The sequence below is a fragment of the Capricornis sumatraensis genome, chromosome 6 (genome assembly GCF_032405125.1).
Source record: "Capricornis sumatraensis isolate serow.1 chromosome 6, serow.2, whole genome shotgun sequence".
NCBI classification, from domain to species: Eukaryota; Metazoa; Chordata; class Mammalia; order Artiodactyla; family Bovidae; genus Capricornis; species Capricornis sumatraensis.
In genome coordinates, this window is record NC_091074.1 from 57,047,520 (window position 1) to 57,069,196 (window position 21,677).

At 38.8% G+C, this 21,677-nt stretch overlaps 1 protein-coding gene across 1 annotated transcript in view; it reads left to right on the plus strand.

Annotated features, from left to right (window-relative positions):
* The window catches only part of TMC1 (transmembrane channel like 1), a 166,598-nt gene that overhangs the window by 115,373 nt on the left and 29,548 nt on the right, over positions 1–21,677 (plus strand). Inside the window, exons 9-14 of the mRNA XM_068973590.1 lie at positions 1,765–1,907; positions 7,010–7,154; positions 7,763–7,957; positions 11,832–12,011; positions 12,131–12,292; positions 20,905–21,033. Of these exons, the coding sequence (XP_068829691.1) occupies positions 1,765–1,907; positions 7,010–7,154; positions 7,763–7,957; positions 11,832–12,011; positions 12,131–12,292; positions 20,905–21,033 (954 nt within the window). The remainder of the gene's footprint in view (positions 1–1,764; positions 1,908–7,009; positions 7,155–7,762; positions 7,958–11,831; positions 12,012–12,130; positions 12,293–20,904; positions 21,034–21,677) is intronic.

The following is a 21,677-nucleotide window of genomic DNA, read 5'->3' on the forward strand; positions in this document are numbered from 1 at the left end:
AGATTTAAAATTAGACCCAGTTCAGGTTCAGACTGTTGCTTACTAGCTGCGTGAACATGGACAAGTAACTTAACTTCTCTGAAACTCATTTTCTTCATCAGCAAAGTAGATATAAAGCTATAGTGTCTTTTTGCAGGTGGGGAGGAGTCATGGTAAATAATACCACATGCGTTGTCAACTCAGGTTGTGAACTAACCAGAAATAAGACAGACAGATGGAGGTCAACTTGTCACGTTTATCATTGTTAAAGCTGGGATATTGAAGAATGTGCATCTTTTCATGGGCAAATGAGCTTCAGAACAGACTGTCCTACCCAGCTGTCCTAAACCAGGACAGGGTGCCCCTCACAGGGACAGAACACAGAGGGTGACCTCAAAGGAGGAGGAAGAGTGGTGCCCCACCTTGTCCCCATTCCTCAGCCATGCTCTACTATCAGATGAGGTTCTCCTCCCTGGAGCCAGTATGAGGCAGTGGAGAGCGGCTGGGAGTGTTGCACTCATGGGTCTTCTCTATATGGAAAGTAACAAAACTAGAGGAAAATGATTGCCCCTAACAGGAGCCACTTCAAGAGGGTGCTTGTGAGGATTCTATAAGATGAAGTATTCAGCAAACTCTAACTGCTCAATAAAGTTCATTTTTATTTATTTTAAAAAAGGATTTGTTTATGTTATTTATTCTTTTCGGCTGTACTTTGTCTTTGTTGTGGTGTGCGGGCTTCTCACTGTGGTGGCCTCTCTTGCTGGGAGCTCTAGGCTCAGTAGTTTTGACCCACAGACTTAGTTGCTCCACGGCATGCGTAATTTTCCCAGAGTAGGGATCAAACCCATGTCCCCTGCACTGGCAGGCGATTCTTATCCACTGTGCCACCAGGGAAGTCTCTGCTCAGTCAAGTTTATTGATTGATATTATTACTGCAATTATCCTCTCACTTCACAAAGCATAGTAGTTTTAAGTTATTGCCAGAGAGATGAAGTTGAAGAGAAGAGGGGGAAGTAGATGCATAGTAATACAGAAACAATGCCTCCAAACTAAGAGTGAAGAACACAGTGAATGACAGGAGAGAAAGATGAAGAATATTATACGGGAAACAGTATCAAAATATGCCATGTTCTATGTATGGAGAGCAGTTACTCAATTGGCTTTGGAAGACAGTGATGCCAACCCTGGCAGATAATTTTTGGGAAAGAGCATGTAATTGTATAAATAAACATGCTCATGTGGGGATAATAATCTTGATGAATAGAAGGTTGTATATAGTAGTTGCAATGTCATCTCATCTGCTCCTTGTTTTTGCTAAGTATGAGCTGAAATATGGCCTCTGTACCTTACAGAGAACAAATCTAACTGTGGCTTAGGTGACTGAAAGTGGAAACCTGCCATGAAACTTTGAGGAAGCACATTTCAGATTTTCCCCCAATATTAAGCAAGCTCTTAAAACTGTAAATCTAATGACACCATGAAGTGTGTTTTGATGTTTCAATCAATGGGCATTTCACGGTACTGGCTCCACAGCTGAGCAAGCCTATATTTGGTTAAAAATTGGATCTATTTAGAAGTCCCTGAGTTTCAAGTAAACCAAGAGGCTGTCAGTCAGTGTGGCAGCTGAAACAGTCACTCCATGAAGCAAAACAATAGGGCTCATGTCAGAGCCATCTCCCAAGTTTGAGAATTAATGTCATTTTGTTATTCTTCTTAGAAGTCAATCTTTTTTCTTTGAGTTGCTCTTCACAGCATCTGTTAAGCGGCTTTGTTGTTGGATTTTAGGGCTTGGCTCAATATTCCGTCCTCTTTTATGGCTATTACAACAATAAACGAACAATTGGATGGATGAATTTCAGACTGCCACTCTCCTATTTTCTGGTGGGGATCATGTGCATTGGATACAGTTTTCTGGTTGTCCTTAAAGCGTAAGTTTCATTGATCTCCTGGGAAGCAAGCAATGATTGCTGGAATCAAATGGGAAAGTTAATTTGGGAATTGGATTTTTTTTTCTGCTTCATGTCTACAGAATACAGAGTATATAAGAGACAAAATGTGGTTTTAATACCTGTACAAATGTTAGACTATTACATTTCCCAAACAGAAGGATTGAAAACAAGGGCAAGCCTGGGTCACAGTGATGGTTGTGTACCTATCCTGTGGTTAAGCTTATTTTAAAATTGTGCTCTTTTGTATTTTAAGGTGTAAGTCAATGTTGCAAACAAGACAGGAAAACAGCTGCTGACCCCTCTTTTAGTGTGCAGAGATTTGTGACTTGCAGGATCAGCTCAATAGGCAGAATCTGTTGTTCTCTGTTCATTAAAAAACAACAACAAAAACCCCACAAAAAACCAGAATAATCACTCATCTAAAAAATTTCAGCTGTGTAAGACAGCAGAAACAAATGGCCCTCAACAAGATTGTCATGATCAACTGTGTAATCATATTTTATCTTGGAAGAAAATTTATTAGAACATGGGAAAGAATTTCACTGGGGGAACTGATGAAACTGCAGATTATTTTTTCCCCCTGTTTGAAATATATTGTTAAAACCTCACTTGAAGACACTGCAGGAACCTTGCACAGTCATTTAGGGCTATGAATAACCCAACTTTTAGCTAATTTTCTGAACCAGTTTAGCAGAAGTGTTGAAACATCTCAATGAAGTCTCCCTTTTATTTAACTATGCACAGGGTAAACTGAGCTTTTGCTTCATTGCAGGGAAGGACCTTTACTTGAGGGTCCAAGTCCTCTTCAGCAGGAGCTCTCTAGAGCAGTCTGAAACATGCTTTACATCCTGTCCCTGCCAAACTTATTGGTTCCCCAAGAAAAACTATCACGTTTAGATTTTTAAGCCCTTTCAGAACTTGAAAAAGGCCTTAATGGAGATCCTGTATCCAAAATCTTTATCTATTTGTCCAAGTGTAATCAGAGACCCTAAGTATGTAAAATATCTGTCTACCTGCTAAAATAGTATCTCATTCTAAAAAATCTAACATATTTCTAGCCTTTTAGCCATTTAGATTTGGCAGGATTAAAGTCAAGGGTATCAGTTACATCACACAGGCCTTGTGAGTATCATTTCAAATTGGTCCTTTAGTCTCCATTTTCCCCAAGGAAGCATGTCTATGGATGTCCAATTCCTCAGCTTCTTTTAGTGACTCTGCAGCGGCTATATACTCGAGTGGTCTCTTGAGCCATTCTGGTGGTGGTTTAGTCACTAAGCTGTGTCTCACTCTTATGATCCCACGAACAGTAGCCTGCCACGTTCCTCTGTCCATGGGATTCTCCAGGCAAGAATACTGGAGTGGGTTACCATGAGCCATTCTTCATGAATTCAAATACTAGCTCTAGCCCATTATAAAAGAACTTTGACAAATTGTTCAACTGCTCTGTTTTCCTGTTCCTGTGCTGTGCTTAGTTGCTTAGTCATTCAGCCGTGTCTGACTGTTTGTGACTCCATGGACTGTAGCCTGCCAGGCTTCTCTGTCCATGGAGAGATGAATTCTTATCCAGGCAAGAATACTGGAGTAGGTTGCCATGCCCTCCTCCAGGGGATCTTTCCAACCCAGATATCAAACCCAGGTCTCCCACCTTGTAGGGAGATTCTTTACTGTCTCAGCCACCAGGGAAGCCCATGAATACTGGAGTGGGTAGCCTATCCCTTCTTCAGGGGATATTCCCAACCCAGGAATCAAACCAGGGTTTCTTGCATTGCAGGCGGATTCTTTAGCAGCTGAGCTACCAAGGAAACACTTTCCTATTTCTGATAGAGGTGTAATAACACCTTGATGTTAGGATGGCTATGAGGACAATATGAGTTAATACAGTCAAAGCACTTAGAACATGGCTAGCATATGCTAATTTAACTGTTTTATTAGGATTATAATTCATAGGCTTACTGAAAAACCAAACAAAGCCAGCATGATAGGAAGTGTGGTCATATGATAGCCCTCACAGTAAGGTAGTCATGCATGGTTATGTAGTTGTACATTAATAGATTTGTACATTTATTATAATTTCTGGCAGATGAGTATAAAGCATCTAGAATAGCATTTATGTAAGAAATATAAGACAAGGGACATGTAATTTAAATATTCTGGCAGCTATCCTAAACAAATACATAGCTAGAATATATTTTAATAATGTATTTTATTTAACTCTATATATCAAAACAGTTCCTTCAGCATATAATCAATCTAAAATTATTATTGATATATTTTCTGTCTTTTTTGGTCATAAGTCTTTGAAACACCAGTTACATTTTAAGTGCTCAGTAACCACATATTGCTGATGGCAAACTTACTAGCTAGTGCAGCTCTCCAGGAAATGGAAACTATTTCGAATTAACTCAAAGATGCCACTTAGGATACCTGCAGGGCACCAGTTCCACATTTCACCCTCAAAGTCATCCATGTTATATCACCTAAACCAGCCTGATTTTGGTTCCTCCCCCTGGCAGGGGACCTTTGGTTATGCACTACATGATTGGCAAGTGGTTTAAGTTCATTGGCCTTTATGGCGAGACAATTCCAAAGCCATTTATTATTCCTAGCTGCTCCTAGCCCTGGGGGCAGAGCTTGGTAATAAAACAATTGGTGGGATATAAGTGATTGCACAGAATCCTTTATCATCTCTTCCGCTGTCCCCCACCAGTGCCAAACAAATACATTCTTGGAATAAACATGAGTGGCTTTATGGGATACATACCTCAAATCAAGTGAAACTAAAACTGAGTACTTAAAATCAATCAGGCAACTGAGGGATTTTATCCTCTTGCTCATACTGTTTATTGCAGAGTCCTCATCCATAAAAGGGAAGCAGATATCTGTTTTGATTAATTAATGGGGAAATTGGCTTCCCTGGTAGCTCAGTCCATAAAGAAGCTGCCTGCAGTGCAGGAGACCCAGGTTTGATCCCTAGGTTGGGAAGATCCCCTGGAGAAGGAAATGGCAAACCACTCCAGTGTTCTTGCCTGGAGAATCCCTTGGACAGAGGACCCCGGCGGGCTATAGCCCATGGGATCACAAGAGTTGAACAAGACTTAGCAACTAAACCAACAACAATGGGGAAATTGGAAGGAAAATTAGATAGATATACAAGAAAGTACTTTGACATTTTAAGATAAGATGGCTAACTTTGTTGACCCAGGACTCCATCGGCTTTAGCACTAAAAGTCTTTTGTCCTGGGTAATGACTCAGTCCCTGACAAAGCAAGATGGTTGGTCACTCGTCCTTCCTCCACTCCTTCCTGCCTTGCAAATTGTTTGTTGAGATACAGTTGTTAAAAAGTATAGCCCCCTTGAAAAAGGAAGAATTTCTGTTTAAGTACGTACACTTTATTTTTCTCTCTGCAACCAAGGGATGGAGCTGTACATGGAACATTTTATAGCTATCAGGGCCATCTCAAAAAAATGTGTTGTTAGTAAAGTTTGTCTTCAGTATCCTTCCTTATGCGTTTAGTATTCCACTCCCTTTCTTGACAGTTCTCACATGCTAGATGTTCCCAGTTTGCTTGTCAAGCTTGAGTTCCCTTCTCTGGGAGGCTGACTACAGATATAGAATCCTGCCAGTGATAAAGGTCCATGCAAAATCATCTGTCAAGCGGTCAGTTTTACCTGAGGCGCTGCCCTTTGCTCAATGACTATGCACAAAAGGAATGATGGCATCTTAATCAAAAAATAATTTTCTCCCCTAGATTAAATCATTAGGAATGTTTGATTTCAATACTTTTTGACCTACAAAAAGGCATCTTATATGGTTCAACATATCTCATGGTGTCCTAGCTTGGGTACTAGAGTAAAGTCAGAAAACCTAAGCTCTTGACCCACCCCTGTGGTTTACTTCTGAATTATGTCCAGGAAATCACTTCATAATTTTACCCTTCAGCTTCCTCATCTATAACAGAGAATAGCATCTACTATCTTAGTATCAACTACCTTGACCTCTCTTTAAGTTTTTGAGAAGGACAAATATAATAATACACATAAATGCCATTTGCAGAGGGTAAAGTGGTAGACTGAGGTAAGTAATAATTATTTTTAGTTATTTTTCAAACACATAAGCCCATTTGAAACATATAAACCTCTGTAAGAGATAGGACTAACAGTGGTAGAATTTAGATGACCTGAGAGATGTCTGCCAAATTATAATGTCATCTTTATGTCCTCATTCTCCTTTCTTTTTTAGTTCCATAACACTGTCAAAAACCAAAACCTTATAGGACCATTCTGTAATATATGTCATATAAAATTTTAATTTTGCTAGCTATGGTGGTAGGGGAAACAAGGAAGTGAAGTAAGTAGGATATAGATTTTTAACCACTGAAATAAACCTTTAAGTAAATGTATTTTAAATGGTCCAACCAAAAAAAATATTTTTTTAACATAAGTTATTAGAATATATGTAACCACTTGGCATTAAAGTTGTATAAACATCTTGATTTTTGGTCAAGAGTTGTAGAGCATGGAAAACTTTCATGCATTCAGTGTAATCACTCTTTGGGAGGAGATTCTTAGAGGATTTGAAACCTATAAAGAAGTTTCCTGATCTGACCTGGGTTAATCTATCCCTAGGCTTTCAACTGTAAACCAACTAAAATTGTGTACAACCGTTTTAGAGCCTATACATATTTTCTCCCTGGATAGGGGCCCAGTGGTTTTCATCAGATTTCTTAAGAGATCCTTGTCCCATAAAAGGTTCAGAGTACAGTATATGACTCTAAGAAAACAGTTTAGGAAAACAAATAAAAAATTTTTTATATAATCTGTAAATTAATTTATTGTTAAAACCATCAATGCTTAGTAGTTTTCTAATCTTGAAAGCCTAGAAATGAAGTTTAAAAAATTAAAACAAACCAAAATTTTTTTAAAACAAACTTTTCTGGTTATAAGAACAAACTTAATTGAAAGTATATGTCTTTTAGATATTGCTTCTCCAATATCCCTAAAATTATGATGTCTTTCTATTCCCTAATCTCTCCCTTTCTACTTGTATTCTGGCTGCTGGATTAAATCTCCTGTTTGCATAGGATGACCAAAAATATTGGTGATGACGGAGGTGGTGATGATAACACTTTCAACTTTAGCTGGAAGGTGTTCACTAGCTGGGACTACCTTATTGGCAACCCTGAAACAGCAGACAACAAATTCAATTCTATTACAATGAACTTTAAGGTAAAGATACCAACTTCAAGAGACTTTTCTTGGTATTTGTAAAAGTAAAATTGGAATCATTCCAAATGGTATGTGTAGCAAAGTATCTTGACAATTAAAAGAAAGATTAACTCATCATTTCTTCCTATCAGGATCTGGGCAGGGTTATGAATATGACTGAAAAATGATTGATGGCTTGTGACAGCACTATTTCTCTCTAAATTTGGTAATAAAACACCATTGGATTGGAATAGCTAACCATTAGTAATCAGAATCAGATATTTTAAATACTAGAACAATGCTAACTTATTAGTTACAGGAATACAGTAGCTCAATACTTAAAATAACTCCAAAATATTATTTTGTAATTGTTTTAAAAAGCCATACTAGAAGAGACTTTAGAATGAAGATTGTCTTAATATTAGATCAACCAGACTTTGTAAGAATTCTTCTTTTTTTGTCTTACATTTTCTCACTTGCTGGCAATATTCACCTGGTTTGTGGAATCCCAGATTTAGTTTACATTTTCATTCCTCACATTCACGTTTGTGAAAATAATTCCTAAGTTCGTGATATTTTTTATAGATCAGCTAATTCTTTTTTTTTTTTTCTGTTTTCCTTGGATACAGGAAGCTATAATAGAAGAAAGAGCAGCCCAAGTAGAAGAAAACATCCACTTGATCAGATTCCTGAGGTTTCTTGCTAACTTCTTCGTGTTTCTAACACTTGGCGGGAGTGGATACCTCATCTTTTGGGCTGTGAAGCGATCCCAGGAATTTGCGCAGCAAGATCCTGACACCCTTGGGTGGTGGGAAAAAAATGAAGTTCGTCTCTGCATGCTTTTTATGTACTTAGAATCTGACATTGAAGGTTTTGTGGGTTGTGCTTCAGTGCTGGAACATGAAATACAGCCACTTTTTACCTACCCCTGTCATCTCGCCCTGAGAATGAACCAACCTTGGCACACAGTTCTTTATTCCAGCCTTATTTCCAAATCTCTCTACTGTGTGTTTCTTACTTTGTGACATTAGGTAGAGTTGGAAGAGAGATTAGAACACATATATTCCAACCAGTATTTTTTATAGACAGAGAAAATGAATCTCAGGTTAGGTGATGTGTTCATGGTCATAGAACCGTGGAGAACAATGAGAGTTAAAATTTAAGAATTTTGGTTTCAAGCCCAACACTCTTTCCATGATCCTGTTTTACGCTTTCTGTAGATCCTGCTTCTGTCTTTGAATGATCCAGTTGTTGCCTGAATTCTCTGAAGTGGGGATGATAAAGCCCTGGGTTCTTATATTAATCTCATTGGAAACATTCAGATTGCCTCCCATATTCTGGGTAAGACTGGGCCTCTCTCTAGCAGCCTAGCTACTCCACCTCCTTGTCTTCCTACCCTAATACCTCCCCCTCCAAATGCTAGTCAAATGAGGAAGGCCAGATCTTTGCCAGAAATTAAATATTAGCATTGTGATTTGTCTTCAGGGTATCTGCCCATTTAGCAGGTCCAAGAAAAGAGGTCAGAAATAGACATTTAGAATCAGGAGGTCATTGGCCATGTGTTGTTTCTTGGGCCTGTTCCCTTCCATAAAATGTTACAATCTGACATCATTTTGAACTGGGGTTCTCAAAGAATATGAAGATTTAAGCAGTGGGAAGTGTAGATTTACAGTACTGAAACTTCTGCAAAGCCTTATAGGCCAAACAGATTAAGAAAGTATTCATCAGCATAGAATTTCCTAGAAAAATCTTGGACAGAAAATGGTATAACACACTTAAAACAGAAGGTTCCAAACAAAAACATTCTAGGTATTTCAGAAGCAATAATGCTGAAGATGGGAGACCATACATTTAAGAGACTATGAAGACATAGATATTTCATGGAATCCTGTAAAACAGAGTCATTAGGTAGGGTCTTATGTATTTAAAACTAAGGGGGAACCTCACAGTATTACTAAGTTTGCTTTTAAGATTATCTTTTGCAGTTATGATAGCATTGATAGGCAAAATCATCATACCACTTTGGTTTGTGGTTCATATTGATTATATCTTTGTATCAGGGAATCACAAAAAAGAATGAGTAATTGATTATCATTAAAACAGTCACTCTTTATAGGAACTTGTTTAATATCCATCTTCAGTTCAGTTCAGTTCAGTTGCTCAGTCATGTCTGACCCTTCACGACCCCATGGACTGCAGCATGCCAGGCTTCCCTGTCCATCACCAACTCCCAAAGCTTGCTCAAACCCATGTCCATTGAGCAACCATCCAACCATCTCATCCTCTGTCATCCCCTTTTCCTCCTGCCTTCAATCTTTCCCTGCATCGGGGTCTTTTCAAATGAGTCAGTTCTTTGCATGAGGTGACCAAAGTATTGGAGTTTCAGCTTCAACATCAGATCTTCTGATGAATATTCAGGACTGATTTCCCTTAGGATGGACTGGCTGGACCTCCTTGCAGTCCAAGGGACTCTCAAGAGTCTTCTCCAACACCACAGTTTAAAACCATCAATTCTTCAGCACTCAGCTTTCTTTACAGTTCAACTCTCACATCCATACAAGACTACTAGAAAAACCATAGCTTTGACTAGATGAACCTTTGTTGGCAAAGTAATGTCTCTGCTTTTTAATATGCTGTCTAGGTTGGTCATAGCTTTTCTTCCAAGGAGTAAGCGTCTTTTAATTTCATTCAGTTCAGTTCAGTTCAGTCACTCAGTTGTGTCTGACTCTTTGCGACCCCATGAACCACAGCACACCAGGCCTCCCTGTCCATCACCAACTCCCGGAGATTATCCAAACTCATGACCATTGAGTCAGTGATGCCATCCAACCATCTCATCCTCTGTCATCCCCTTCTCCTCATGCCTTCAATTTTCCCAACATCAGGGTCTTTTCAAATGAGTCAGCTCTTTGCATCAGGTGGCCAAAACATTGGAGTTTCAACTTGAACATCAGTCCTTCCAATGAACACCCAGGACTGATTTCCTTTAGGATGGACTGGTTGGATCTCCTTGCAGTTCAAGGGACTCTCAACAGTCTTCTCCAACATCATGGTTCAAAAGCATCAATTCTTCGGTGTTCAGCTTTCTTTATAGTCCAACTCTCACATCCATACACGACTACTGGAAAAACCATAGCCTTGACTAGATGGACCTTTGTTGACAAAGTAATGTCTTTTCTTTTTAATATGCTGTCTAGATTGGTCATAACTTTCCTTCCAAGGAGTAAGTGTCTTTTAATTTCATGGCTGCAATCACTATCTCCAGTGATTTTGGAGCCCCCCAAAATAAAGTCAGCCACTGTTTCCACTTTTTCCCCATTTATTTGGCATAAAGTGATGGGACTGGATGCCATGATCTTAGTTTTCTGAATGTTGAGCTTTAAGCCAACTTTTCCACTCTCCTCTTTCACTTTCATTAAGAGGCTCTTTAGTTCTTCTTTGCTTTCTGCCATAAGGGTGGTGTCATCTGCATACCTGAGGTTGTTGATATTTCTCCCAGCAATCTTGATTCCATCTTGTGCTTCATCCAGCCCAGATGGATTAAAAATATTCCATCTTAGGGGACCCCTGATTCTAGGGGCCAACAAAGGTAATAATGCAGATTCATGAAAAATTTTACAAATTTGATGAAACAATTCAAACTTACTTTAGACTGCATAGGCTCTGCCAAGTTTTTACTTTAGGCTGAAATTATATTATGCTGACTTTTAGCTCCTGCTAGTCATACTTATATAATGTTCTTAGTCAAAAGCAAAAAAAAAAAAAAACCATATTGATAATTATTTTCTAAATATAGCCTGGTAGTTCTAATCATTCAAAACATGGAGTCCACCAGGGGAAATGGGAACTCACAGTAGTGACAATTTGAGCCAGATACTCAGGCAAAGAAACTGCCAGTGCTAACTGGAACCGTTTTTAAAGTTTTACTTAAAGGTTTTTCTCCCCTATTATAAATGTGGCACATGCTTAATTTACCCTAGTAATATATTCGTAAGTGTCTCAATCAATCTGGAGATGTGGACCACAAATTTCCAGCTTGTCTTATTTTCATTCTCTCTCTCTTTCATACATTTCTTACTTTTGGCATTAGAAGTCAGTTCTTCATTTCTGAAACTTTTCTGCCTTGGCTTTGATGACATTATGCCATGTATTTTCCTTTTGTATTTTCTGAACATCCTTTCTGTTTTCTTTGATAAAATCTGTTCCATTTTCTTTCTTTTTTCTTTCTTTTTGCCCCTAACAGTTTGCATTCTCCCTAACTCAGTAGTCCTGAGCCCATCTCAAGGAATTCATCCATTCTAGTTGATTAAACTAGCCTATGTGTTGATAATTGTCAAATTAGTATTTCCTATTTGAACCCATTCCTCAAACAGACAGTTTTTCATTTTCTTTGGAAATCTTCTTGTGAAGTGCAGAATTGGTACCATGTAGACCAACATACTATCTGCATAAAAATTAATGTAAATCATATCGCTCATATACTAGGAAACAGACTATTATTACTGGCATGTCCATAAACTTGTGCAGTGTGAGTTGAATACGGCCCCTATTTTATTAAGATCAAATTTTAAAAATGCATGAAATAATTTTTAGTATTATAGACTAACAAAGGAATCTAGTTGGAATCTTGCAAATTTGGAAGAAAGAAATAATTTTTAAACACCATCAACTTGGTTCACCTCTTGTGTCTTCTCGTAGATGAACATGGTCATGTCCCTCCTGGGGATGTTCTGTCCAACACTATTTGACTTATTTGCTGAATTGGAAGACTACCATCCCCTCATTGCTCTGAAATGGCTACTGGGACGCATTTTTGCTCTTCTTTTAGGCAACCTGTATGTATTTATTCTTGCCCTGATGGATGAGATTAACAACAAGGTAAATCTTGTGTCTGGATTGTCCTTGCCATCAGCACGTTGTTAGATTCCCAGTCTCAAGATTGCCGGAAATGCCTTCAAAATCTGTTTCAGTTTTGTTTCCAATACTCTCCTTTCTAGATTGAAGAGGAGAAGCTGGTAAAGGCCAATATTACCCTATGGGAAGCCAACATGATCAAGGCCTACAATGCTTCCCTTGCTGGAAATACCACTGGGCCACCCTTTTTTGTGCATCCTGCAGATGTACCTCGAGGACCCTGCTGGGAAACAATGGTGGGGCAGGTAATGTCACACACAGGAGTGCATAACAATTATTGGATTAAAAAGGAGCAGAGTAGAGATTTCTTCTGTAAGTGTGAGCTGGTTTATATTGCTTATTAATGAAAATTGCTAAGACTTACTGACTGTTCACTATATGCTGGCTGTGAATTTCACATATATTAACTCTTGCAGTCCTCACAAACATCCATTCAGGTAAGTAGCACATTCACACCCCTTTTCAGTTCAGTTCAGTCACAGTTGTGTCTGACTCTTTGCGACCCCATGAACCACAGCATGCCAGGCCTCCCTGTCAATCACCAACTCCCGGAGTCCACCCAAACCCATGTCCATTGAGTCAGTGATGCCATCCAACCATCTCATTCTCTGTTGTCCCCTTCTCCTCCTGCCTTCAATCTTTCCCAGCCTCAGGGTCTTTTCAAATGAGTCAGCTCTTCATGTCAGGTGGCCAAAGTATTGGAGTTTCAGCTTCAGCATCAGTCCTTCCAATGAATACCCAGGACTGATCTCCTCTAGGATGGACTGGTTGGATCTGCTTGCAGTCCAAGGAACTCTCAAGAGTCTTCTCCAACACCACAGTTTGGTAGCATATAATGGAAGGATGTTTTAAAATGGCCTGAGGAGATATTTTCTATATATATTGTAATAACACACCCAGATCTAGCACCCAGACCCAAGCAAATATTTAAATGGCACTCTAGTTACTGTTACCTGTTTTCCATAAAAACAGACAAAAAGTTCATTTGGGAGCATACACTAAAGTTTATTTCAATAATGTTGAGTTTTGTCAAATAATTGCCCCTTAAGCATTAAAGGAAACCTATTTTAGGTTTGTTGTTTTCAGATGACTGTGTAAACGATCCCAGTCCAAGACTAAGGGTATTTTAGCAGATAAGAGAAATAGTGTTTCCTATGGCTTTCTGTTTAATAAAGGGAAACCAAACCAAAAAAAAAAAACCAAAAACAAAAACCTACTTCAGGTCTCTTATTTCTATACAAATCCAATTTATATTTTGAAATGCCTTTACTTTTATCTCATTAGAATTGACATTCCTCATGTGCATTTCATAAACTGACTTTGGACTATGGTGAACAGACATTTAAAGACATGTCATAGTGCTTCTGTTGGTCAGACAACAGCTCAGTTTCAGTAATAGTGTAATCTTTGGGAAATTATTTGAATATATCTTTCTTTAGTTTTTAATTATTCATATTATTATTTGCATAAATTTTGTATGATAAATGGAAAATTGAAAATTAGCGTTAGTTTTATAAAACTAATTTAAACAAATATAGATATCATTAGATGTCCTTAGCTTCAGATATTCATCTGACTTAAGCAACTCATCTGTGATTTCAACTGTGGAAAAAAATAAGGAAAATGCGTATAATGCTAGACAGACAACATTGAGAACCAAGTCCAAAGAGTATAAATAAGGACTCTGCTTTATTTTTTAAGCTCTCAGGGACCAGATAGGCCTTCCTTTTCCAGTTATATGTTCTTAAATTCTCAGTTTTCAGACATCCATGTTTTATACATGTTTACAGGATCATACAATGTATGAAATAATAAATAAAAGGAAAACTGCCTGCACTTGGTAGAGAGATACTTGTGATACATGGTGTGGTAGACAGAATAAAAGCTACTCCAAAATGTCCATGTTCGAATTCCTGGAAATTGTGAATATGTTACCTTACATAGTAAAATGGACTTTACCAATGTGAGTAAGTTAAATATCTGGGGATAGGAAAAGTATCCTGGATCATATAGGTGAGCCTAACAAAATCACAACATGCTCATACATGGGAGGCAAGAGTGAGGAAAACTGATGGTGACGGTGGAAACAGGGGTTGGAGTGATGCTCTTTAAAAGTGGAGGAAGGTGGCCATGAGCCTTTTTTAATAGAATCTTTTTTTTTATCACTTCTAGGCTGTTCCCTAAATCTTCAGCAAAAGTTGAGAGAAATGAAAAAAAAAAAATGTAGCTTTCACAAACTCAAAGAGTTTGAGACATTCTCTTAATGGACATCCCAGAATGCAAACTGGCATGAGGGCTAAGAAACTTATTCTTTACCAAGAAAACACCCGGACTAAACAGGATTAATAGAACTAACTGTAAAGAATAAGGTGGAAGCTGCTCACTTCTGAAGAGGAGGCAACAATTAATTAGACATGAATGTCAATGCAATCTAGAAAACATGTTTCTGATTATTCAGAAGCTTCTGGGATGTTCCTCTGCCTCCTGAATTAAAATAAATAAAAAATATTTATTTAATTATTCTTCTCAGAGCCCCTGTACCATGCTGCTTGTCTTTTTCTTTTTCTTTTTTAAAAATCCTGTCCCTAGTGGTTTTCTTTGCTTCCTCATCTTTTCTTACTGCTGTTTGTAGTTAGGATTCCCTTTTCTCTTTCACCTTCCTTTCTTTAAAGGAACAGACAGCACTAGTGGGAAAGCTTGTGGGAGCTGGAGGAGGGAAGGGCTGTGATTCTGAACAGAATGTTGATGAGGGAGGTGAGATCCATGGGGGCAAAGAGAACACAGGGGATGTAAAAACCCTGAGTGCTGGGAAGGTCTGGCCTTTAAGAGATTAATAGGCATATCCATGCACCTGGAAACATTAATTTTAACCACTTTTAAAACAAAGTCATTCCAGAAGAAACAGTATCAGCAGCTTCTAGAGATGCACCCCAAAGAATTGTTTGTTGTTCTATGAGAACATTCGAGATGTTTCCTCTTTTTCTCTGTGGATGTCCTCTCCTCTGTTTTCCTTCAAGGATACTGTGGAACTCAGTCTCTCCTTGATTATAAGGATTTGGTGACTCCTTTATGTCTCCAGGAAATCTCAAGATGTAGTCACTCAGTCTCATCTCCAACGGCACTTGATAGGTAGGCAGCAGAACAATTCTTGGGAGATCACTATTTGAAGCTGTATACCGAGGTCTGCATTTTGGGGGCAGAGAGAAAAGAGACTGATACTGAAGATAATGACAACAATGGCTCACATTTATCAAATTCTTGTGTGCCAGGCATTACCTCTTTGAAATTTTATTAATAAATTGCCCTCCAAGTTATATAATTATCCCCATTTTATAGATGAGGAGACCATAACTTAGAAAAGTAAAGAGACCTTAAAGGAAGACCTTAAAGGAGGCCTTAAAGGAAGCCAGTGATAGGAACCCAAATTTAACCTACAGAGTCTGATTAGAGTTTGTGTCCTCCATAGTGCCAAATCATCCCCCAGAAACATAACTAGCATCATTGCGTGCTCCCCAGGCTCCTGCCATGGAAAATCTATAGTTTTTTGTGATACACCTTCTCTATTATTTCCCTGGGGGCTCAAACAGTAAAGAATCTGCCTTCAGTGTGGGAGATCTGGGTTTGATCCCTGGGTTGGGAAGATCCCCTGGACTGGCTACTCACTGCAGTATTCTTGCCTGGAGAATTCCATGGACAAAGGGGCCTGATGAGCTATAGTCCATAGGGTTGCAAAGAGTCAGACACAACTGAGAGAGACTAAAACTAACACTAACACTACTAGTTAATGATAGTCTTAGATGTATTGATCAAAGCTTCCCAAGCATTTTATTACTACATATCTGGAGTGTGAAGTGTGAGGTGTGGAGTGCAGTGGTCTGCAGAAGGCCTGTGGGGAAGCCATGCTCCATCCTGACTAGCACGCTAGGAACTGGGACTGAATGATGTTCCCTTGGTGGGCAAGACCACCATTTTGGGAATTTCCTTCTTATAAAGCAGTATATTCCTTCTATGGTGTGTTAATAAATATTTTCACATAATGTTTGAATCCTCTTCTGCTATTTTATGTAAAAGTTAGGACACTGCTTAGGGGAAGAATCAGACTTCAACCATTGGGATGAGGGTGCTTAGGAGTGTGTGGAGGACTTCAAAATCACTCTGAAATTATCTCTTATTGAGGAAGAATAAAAAGGATAAAAAAATCCCTCACAGCCTGCCTCTAATGGATGCTAATTATTAGAATCTGAACTCAAGTTTCCTGGGGAATGGAAAGAAGAATAAATAAGAGTAGGGAAGAGAAAAGTTATGTTCAGTAATAACTGCAAGAATTTACTGTCACTCAATCACTCACTCCATGTTTGTTAAGTGCATATTAAGTGTTGGGCATTGTGCTAGATACTGGAGGTCCAGTGGGGAACAAAAGTGGATCTCTTCTTTGTCCTTGTGAGATTTACAATCTCATAGGAAGAACAAAACCATTAATTAAATAAATATATAACATTTACAGATGGGTCATGGTGAAGAGTTCTGACAAAATGTGGTACACTGGAGAAGGGAATGGCAAGCCACTTCAGTGTTCTTGCCCTGAGAACCCCATGAACAGTATGAAAAGGCAAAAAGATAGGACAATGAAATATGAACTACCCAGGCCGGTAGGTGCTCAATATGCTACGGAGACCAGTGGAGAAATAACTCCAGAAAGAATGAAGGGATGGAGCCAAAGCAAACACAACACCCCTTTGTGGATGGGACTGGTGATGGAAGCAAGGTCTGATGCTATAAAGAGCAATATTGCACAGGAACCTGGAATGTTAGGTCCATGAATCAAAGGCAAATTGTAAGTGGTCAAACAGGAGATGGCAAGAGTGAACATCGACATTCTAGTAATCAGTGAACTAGGATGGACTGGAATGGGTGAATTTAACTCAGATGACCATTATATCTACTTCTGTGAGCAAGAATCCCTTAGAAGAAATGGAGTAGCCCTCTTAGTCAACAAAAGAGTCTGAAATGTAGTACTTGGATGCACTCTCAAAAATGACAAAATGATCTCTGTTTGTTTCCAAGGCAAACCATTCAATATCACAGTAATCCAAGTCTATGCCTTGACCAGTAATGCTGAAGAAGCTGAAGTTGAATGGTTCTATGAAGATATACAAGACTTTCTAAAACTAACACCAAAAAAAAAAGATGTCCTTTTCATTATAGGGGACTGGAATGCAAAAGTAAGAAGTCAAGAAACACCTGGAGTAACAGGTAAATTTGGCCTTGGAGTACAGAATGAAACAGGGCAATGGCTAATAGAGTTTTGCCAAGAGAACACATGATCATAGCAAACACTCTCTTCCAACAACACAAGGGAAGACTCTATACATGGACATCACCAGATGGTCAACACCGAAATCAGACTGGTTATGTTCTTTGCAGCCAAAGTTGGGAAAGCTCTATACAGTCAGCAAAAACAAGACTGGGAGCTGACTGTGGCTCAGATCATGAACTCCTTATTTCCAAATTCAGATGTAAATTGAAGAAAGTAGGGAAAACCACTACACCATTCAGGTGTGACCTAAATTAAATCCCTTATGATTATACAGTGGAAGTGAGAAATAGATTTAAGGGACTAGATCTGATAGACAGAATGCCTGATGAACTATGGACGGACATTTGTGATATTGTACAGGAGACAAGGATCAAGACCATCTCCAAGAAAAAGAAAAATGGCTGTCTGAGGAGGCCTTACAAATAGCTGTGAAATGAAGAGAAGCAAAAGTAAAGGTGGAAAGGAAAGATACCCATCTGAGTGCAGAGTTCCAAAGAATAACAAGGAGAGATAAGAAAGCCTTCCTCAGTGATCAGTGCAAGAAATAGAAAAAAACAGTAGAATGGGAAAGACTAGAGATCCCTTCAAGAAAATTAGAGATACCAAGGGAACACTTCATGTAAAGATGGGCTCAGTAAAGGACAGAAAAGGTATGGACCTAACAGAAGCAGAAGATATCAAGAAGAGGTGGCAAGAATACACAGAAGAACTGTGCAAAAAAGATCTTCATGACCCAGATAATCACGATGGTGTGATCACTCACCTAGAGCCAGACATCCTGGAATGTGAAGTCAAGTGGGCCTTAGGAAGCATCACCATGAACAAAGCTAGTGGAAGTGATGGAATTCTGGTTGAGTTATTTCAAATCCTAAAAGATGATGCTGTGAAAGTGCTACACTCAATATGCCAGCAAATTTGGAAAACTCAGCAGTGGCCACAGGACTGGAAAAGGTTACTTTTCATTCCAATCCCAAAGAAAGGCTATGCCAAAGAATGCCCAATCTATTGCACAATTGCACTCATCTCACACGCTAGTAAAGTAATGTTCAAAATTCTCCAAGCCAGTCTTCAAAAATGCGTGAACCCTGAACTTCCAGATGTTCAAGCTGGATTTAGAAAAGGCACAGAAACCAGCGATCAAATTGCCAACATCTGCTGGATCATCAAAAAAGCAAGAGAGTTCCAGAAAAACATCTATTTCTGCTTTATTGACTATGCCAAAGCCTTTGACGGTGTGGATCACAATAAACTGTGGAAAATTCTGAAAGAGATGGGAATACCAAACCACCTTACCTACCTCTTGAGAAATCTATATGCAGGTCAAGAAATAACAGTTAGAACTGGACATGGAACAACATACTGGTTTCAAAAAGGAAAAGGAGTACGTCAAGGCTGTATATTGTCACCCTGCTTATTTAACTTCCATGCAGAGTACATCATGAGAAACCCTGGGCTGGAAGAAGCACAAACTGGAATCGAGATTGCAGGGAGTAATATCAATAACCTCAGATATGCAGATGACACCACCCTTATGGCAGAAAGTGAAGAAGAACTAAAGAGCTTCCTGATGAAAGTGAAAGAGGAGAGTGAAAAAGTTGACTTAAAGCTCAACATTAAGAAAACTAAGATCATCCCATTTGGTCCCATCCCTTCATGGTGAATAGATAGGGAAACAGTGAGAGACTTTATTTTTCTGGGCTCCAAAATCACTGCAGTTGGTGACTGCACCCATGAAATTAAAAGATGCTTGCTCCTTAGAAGAAAAGTTATGACCAACCTAGATAGCATATTCAAAAGCAGAGACATTAGTTTGCCAACAAAGGTCCTTCTAGTCAAAGCTATGGTTTTTCCAATAGTCATGTATGGATGTGAGATTTGGACTATAAAGAAAGCTGAGTGCCGAAGAATTGATGCTTTTGAACTGTGATGTTGGAGAAGACTGTTGAGACTCCCTTGAACTGCAAGGAGATCCAACCAGTCCATCCTAAGGGAAATCATTCCTGAATATACATCAGAAGGTCTGATGTTGAAGCTGAAACCCCAATACTCTGGCCACCTCATGCAAAGAACTGACTCATTTGGAAAGGCCCTGATGCTGGGGAAGATTAAGGGCAGGAGGAGAAGGGGACGACAGAGGATGAGATGGTTGTATGGCATCATCAACTCGATGGACATGAGTTTGAGTAAACTCCGGGAGTTGGTGATGGACAGGGAGGTTGGTGTGCTGTACTCCATTGAGTCTCAAAGGGTCGGACATGACTGAGCAACTGAACTGAACTGATGGTGAAGTTGCCCAGTTGTGTCCAACTTTTTGCGACCCCATGGACTATAGCCTACAAGGCTCCTCTGTCCATGGGATTTTCCAGGCAATAGTACTGGAGTGGATTGCCATTTCCTTCTCCAGGGGATCTTCCCAACCCAGGGACTGAACCCGCGTCTCCCGCATTGTAGACAGATGCTTTACAGTCTGAGCCACCAGGGAAGCCACTGAATTGATAACATTTACAATTTTATAGTGTCAACAAAGCACTACAAGAATGCAGTGCATGTCATCTGAGAAGGCTGCATGGACTTTAAAGTACAGAATTCAGTGGTTTTTAGTAAATGTTTATGTTGTTAATCACAATAGCATTTTTTTTTAAGAGCTCACAGTATTTCATGGTGTTGACACCCATTTTTATTTTATTTCCCCTTGAGTGTATTTAACTTGTTTCCAATTTTGATCTGGGAGAAACAATGCTTTCAGAATTATATGTATAGATTGACACTTGCCATAAGATACATTTCTAGATGTGGATTTGCTTGATCAAATTCCACACACTTACAATGGGATGGATCTTCACAAAAGTCCTGCCCCTGCCACCCCAAATGATACACCAGTTTAATTTCCCCATCAGTTTATGGCAGTGCCTATTTCAGCATACTCTCATCAATATGGAAGAGCATGGTTTTTAAAATATTTATCACTGTGTAAAGTAACAACTCTATTTTTATAAGGAATTAAGTCCTTTTTTATTTTTATAAGGAATTAAGTACTTTTGACTGTTTTAATTAACTGTATATTTTCTTATTTTTTATATGTGCCATTTGCCATTCTTTTCCTTATTGAATTGCCCATCTGTTGCACTGATTTGTAAAAGTTTTTAACTTGTTAGAAAAACTAGTCTTCTATCATATATGCCACAAGTACTTTTTACAAGTTTGTCTTTTAATTTTATAAATAGCACTGCTTGTCAGATTAAACTGCTAAATTTCCGTGTTGTAGGTATTTTCCTGTTTTGTGTTCTTGTATCATGTTTATAAAAGTTTCTCAATAAAAAGACTTTTGATCCCGTGGTTTGGGCACAGGAAATAATTATTTTTAAACTAATAAAATAGGGGTGAAACATTTTTCACTGGCTCGATATGCCTAACTAGTTTCTTTACCATTAGTTGCGGTTTCAAGTTAATACTGTTTAGAAAGCATGACAAGTTCGATGTCAACTTTAGGACCACATGAAGGGAGAAATGCTTGTTTTAATACACATACTATTTCAACAGGAATTTGTGCGACTGACTGTTTCTGATGTTCTGACCACCTATGTCACAATTCTCATTGGGGACTTTCTCCGAGCATGTTTTGTGAGGTTTTGCAACTACTGCTGGTGCTGGGATTTGGAATATGGATATGTAAGTGTGATATTCATCTTTCTCTTATCAGATCATTCCTTTATGACTCATCATTTACACATACAGTGCAAGAAGAAGAATTAGGAGGTAGGATGGTCTTTCAGATGTCAATAAGCAGAGACTAATGAGGACTGTTTTAATTCAGAAGGAGATAAGATTTGAATATCATGGCTTGCAGTAGTCTAACAAAATTAGATTCTAGTAAAATTATAGGTGGCAAAAGCAATGACTTCAACCTATATGTTAAATTGGTGAACTCAGTAAATCTTGGGCCCACAGTCTGTACCCTTCCCATGAAGTTTACTGGCATTTCTAGAAGCAGGGCAAGATGAATAGTATCAACTGTACATTTTCTGTTAATTCCTTTGAATTCTACTAAGCAAACTCCTGGACACTTATCAAGTGCATCACTGTGCAGGATGTTGGGGGATGAAGGCATCAGTGATTATGCTGCTTGCTTCATAAAGCTCACAGTCTAATAAGCACTCAGCAGAGACACAGCAGGGGGCTGTAAAAGGCCCAGGGTGCTGCTAGGGCTCTGGTAAGTGGTGGCATAGAATTCTAGCAAGTTGACTTGCTTCTCCATAGCAACAGCACAGATTTCTCTGAGCCCCACTGGTGTTGATTCCATCATTAACCCCCAT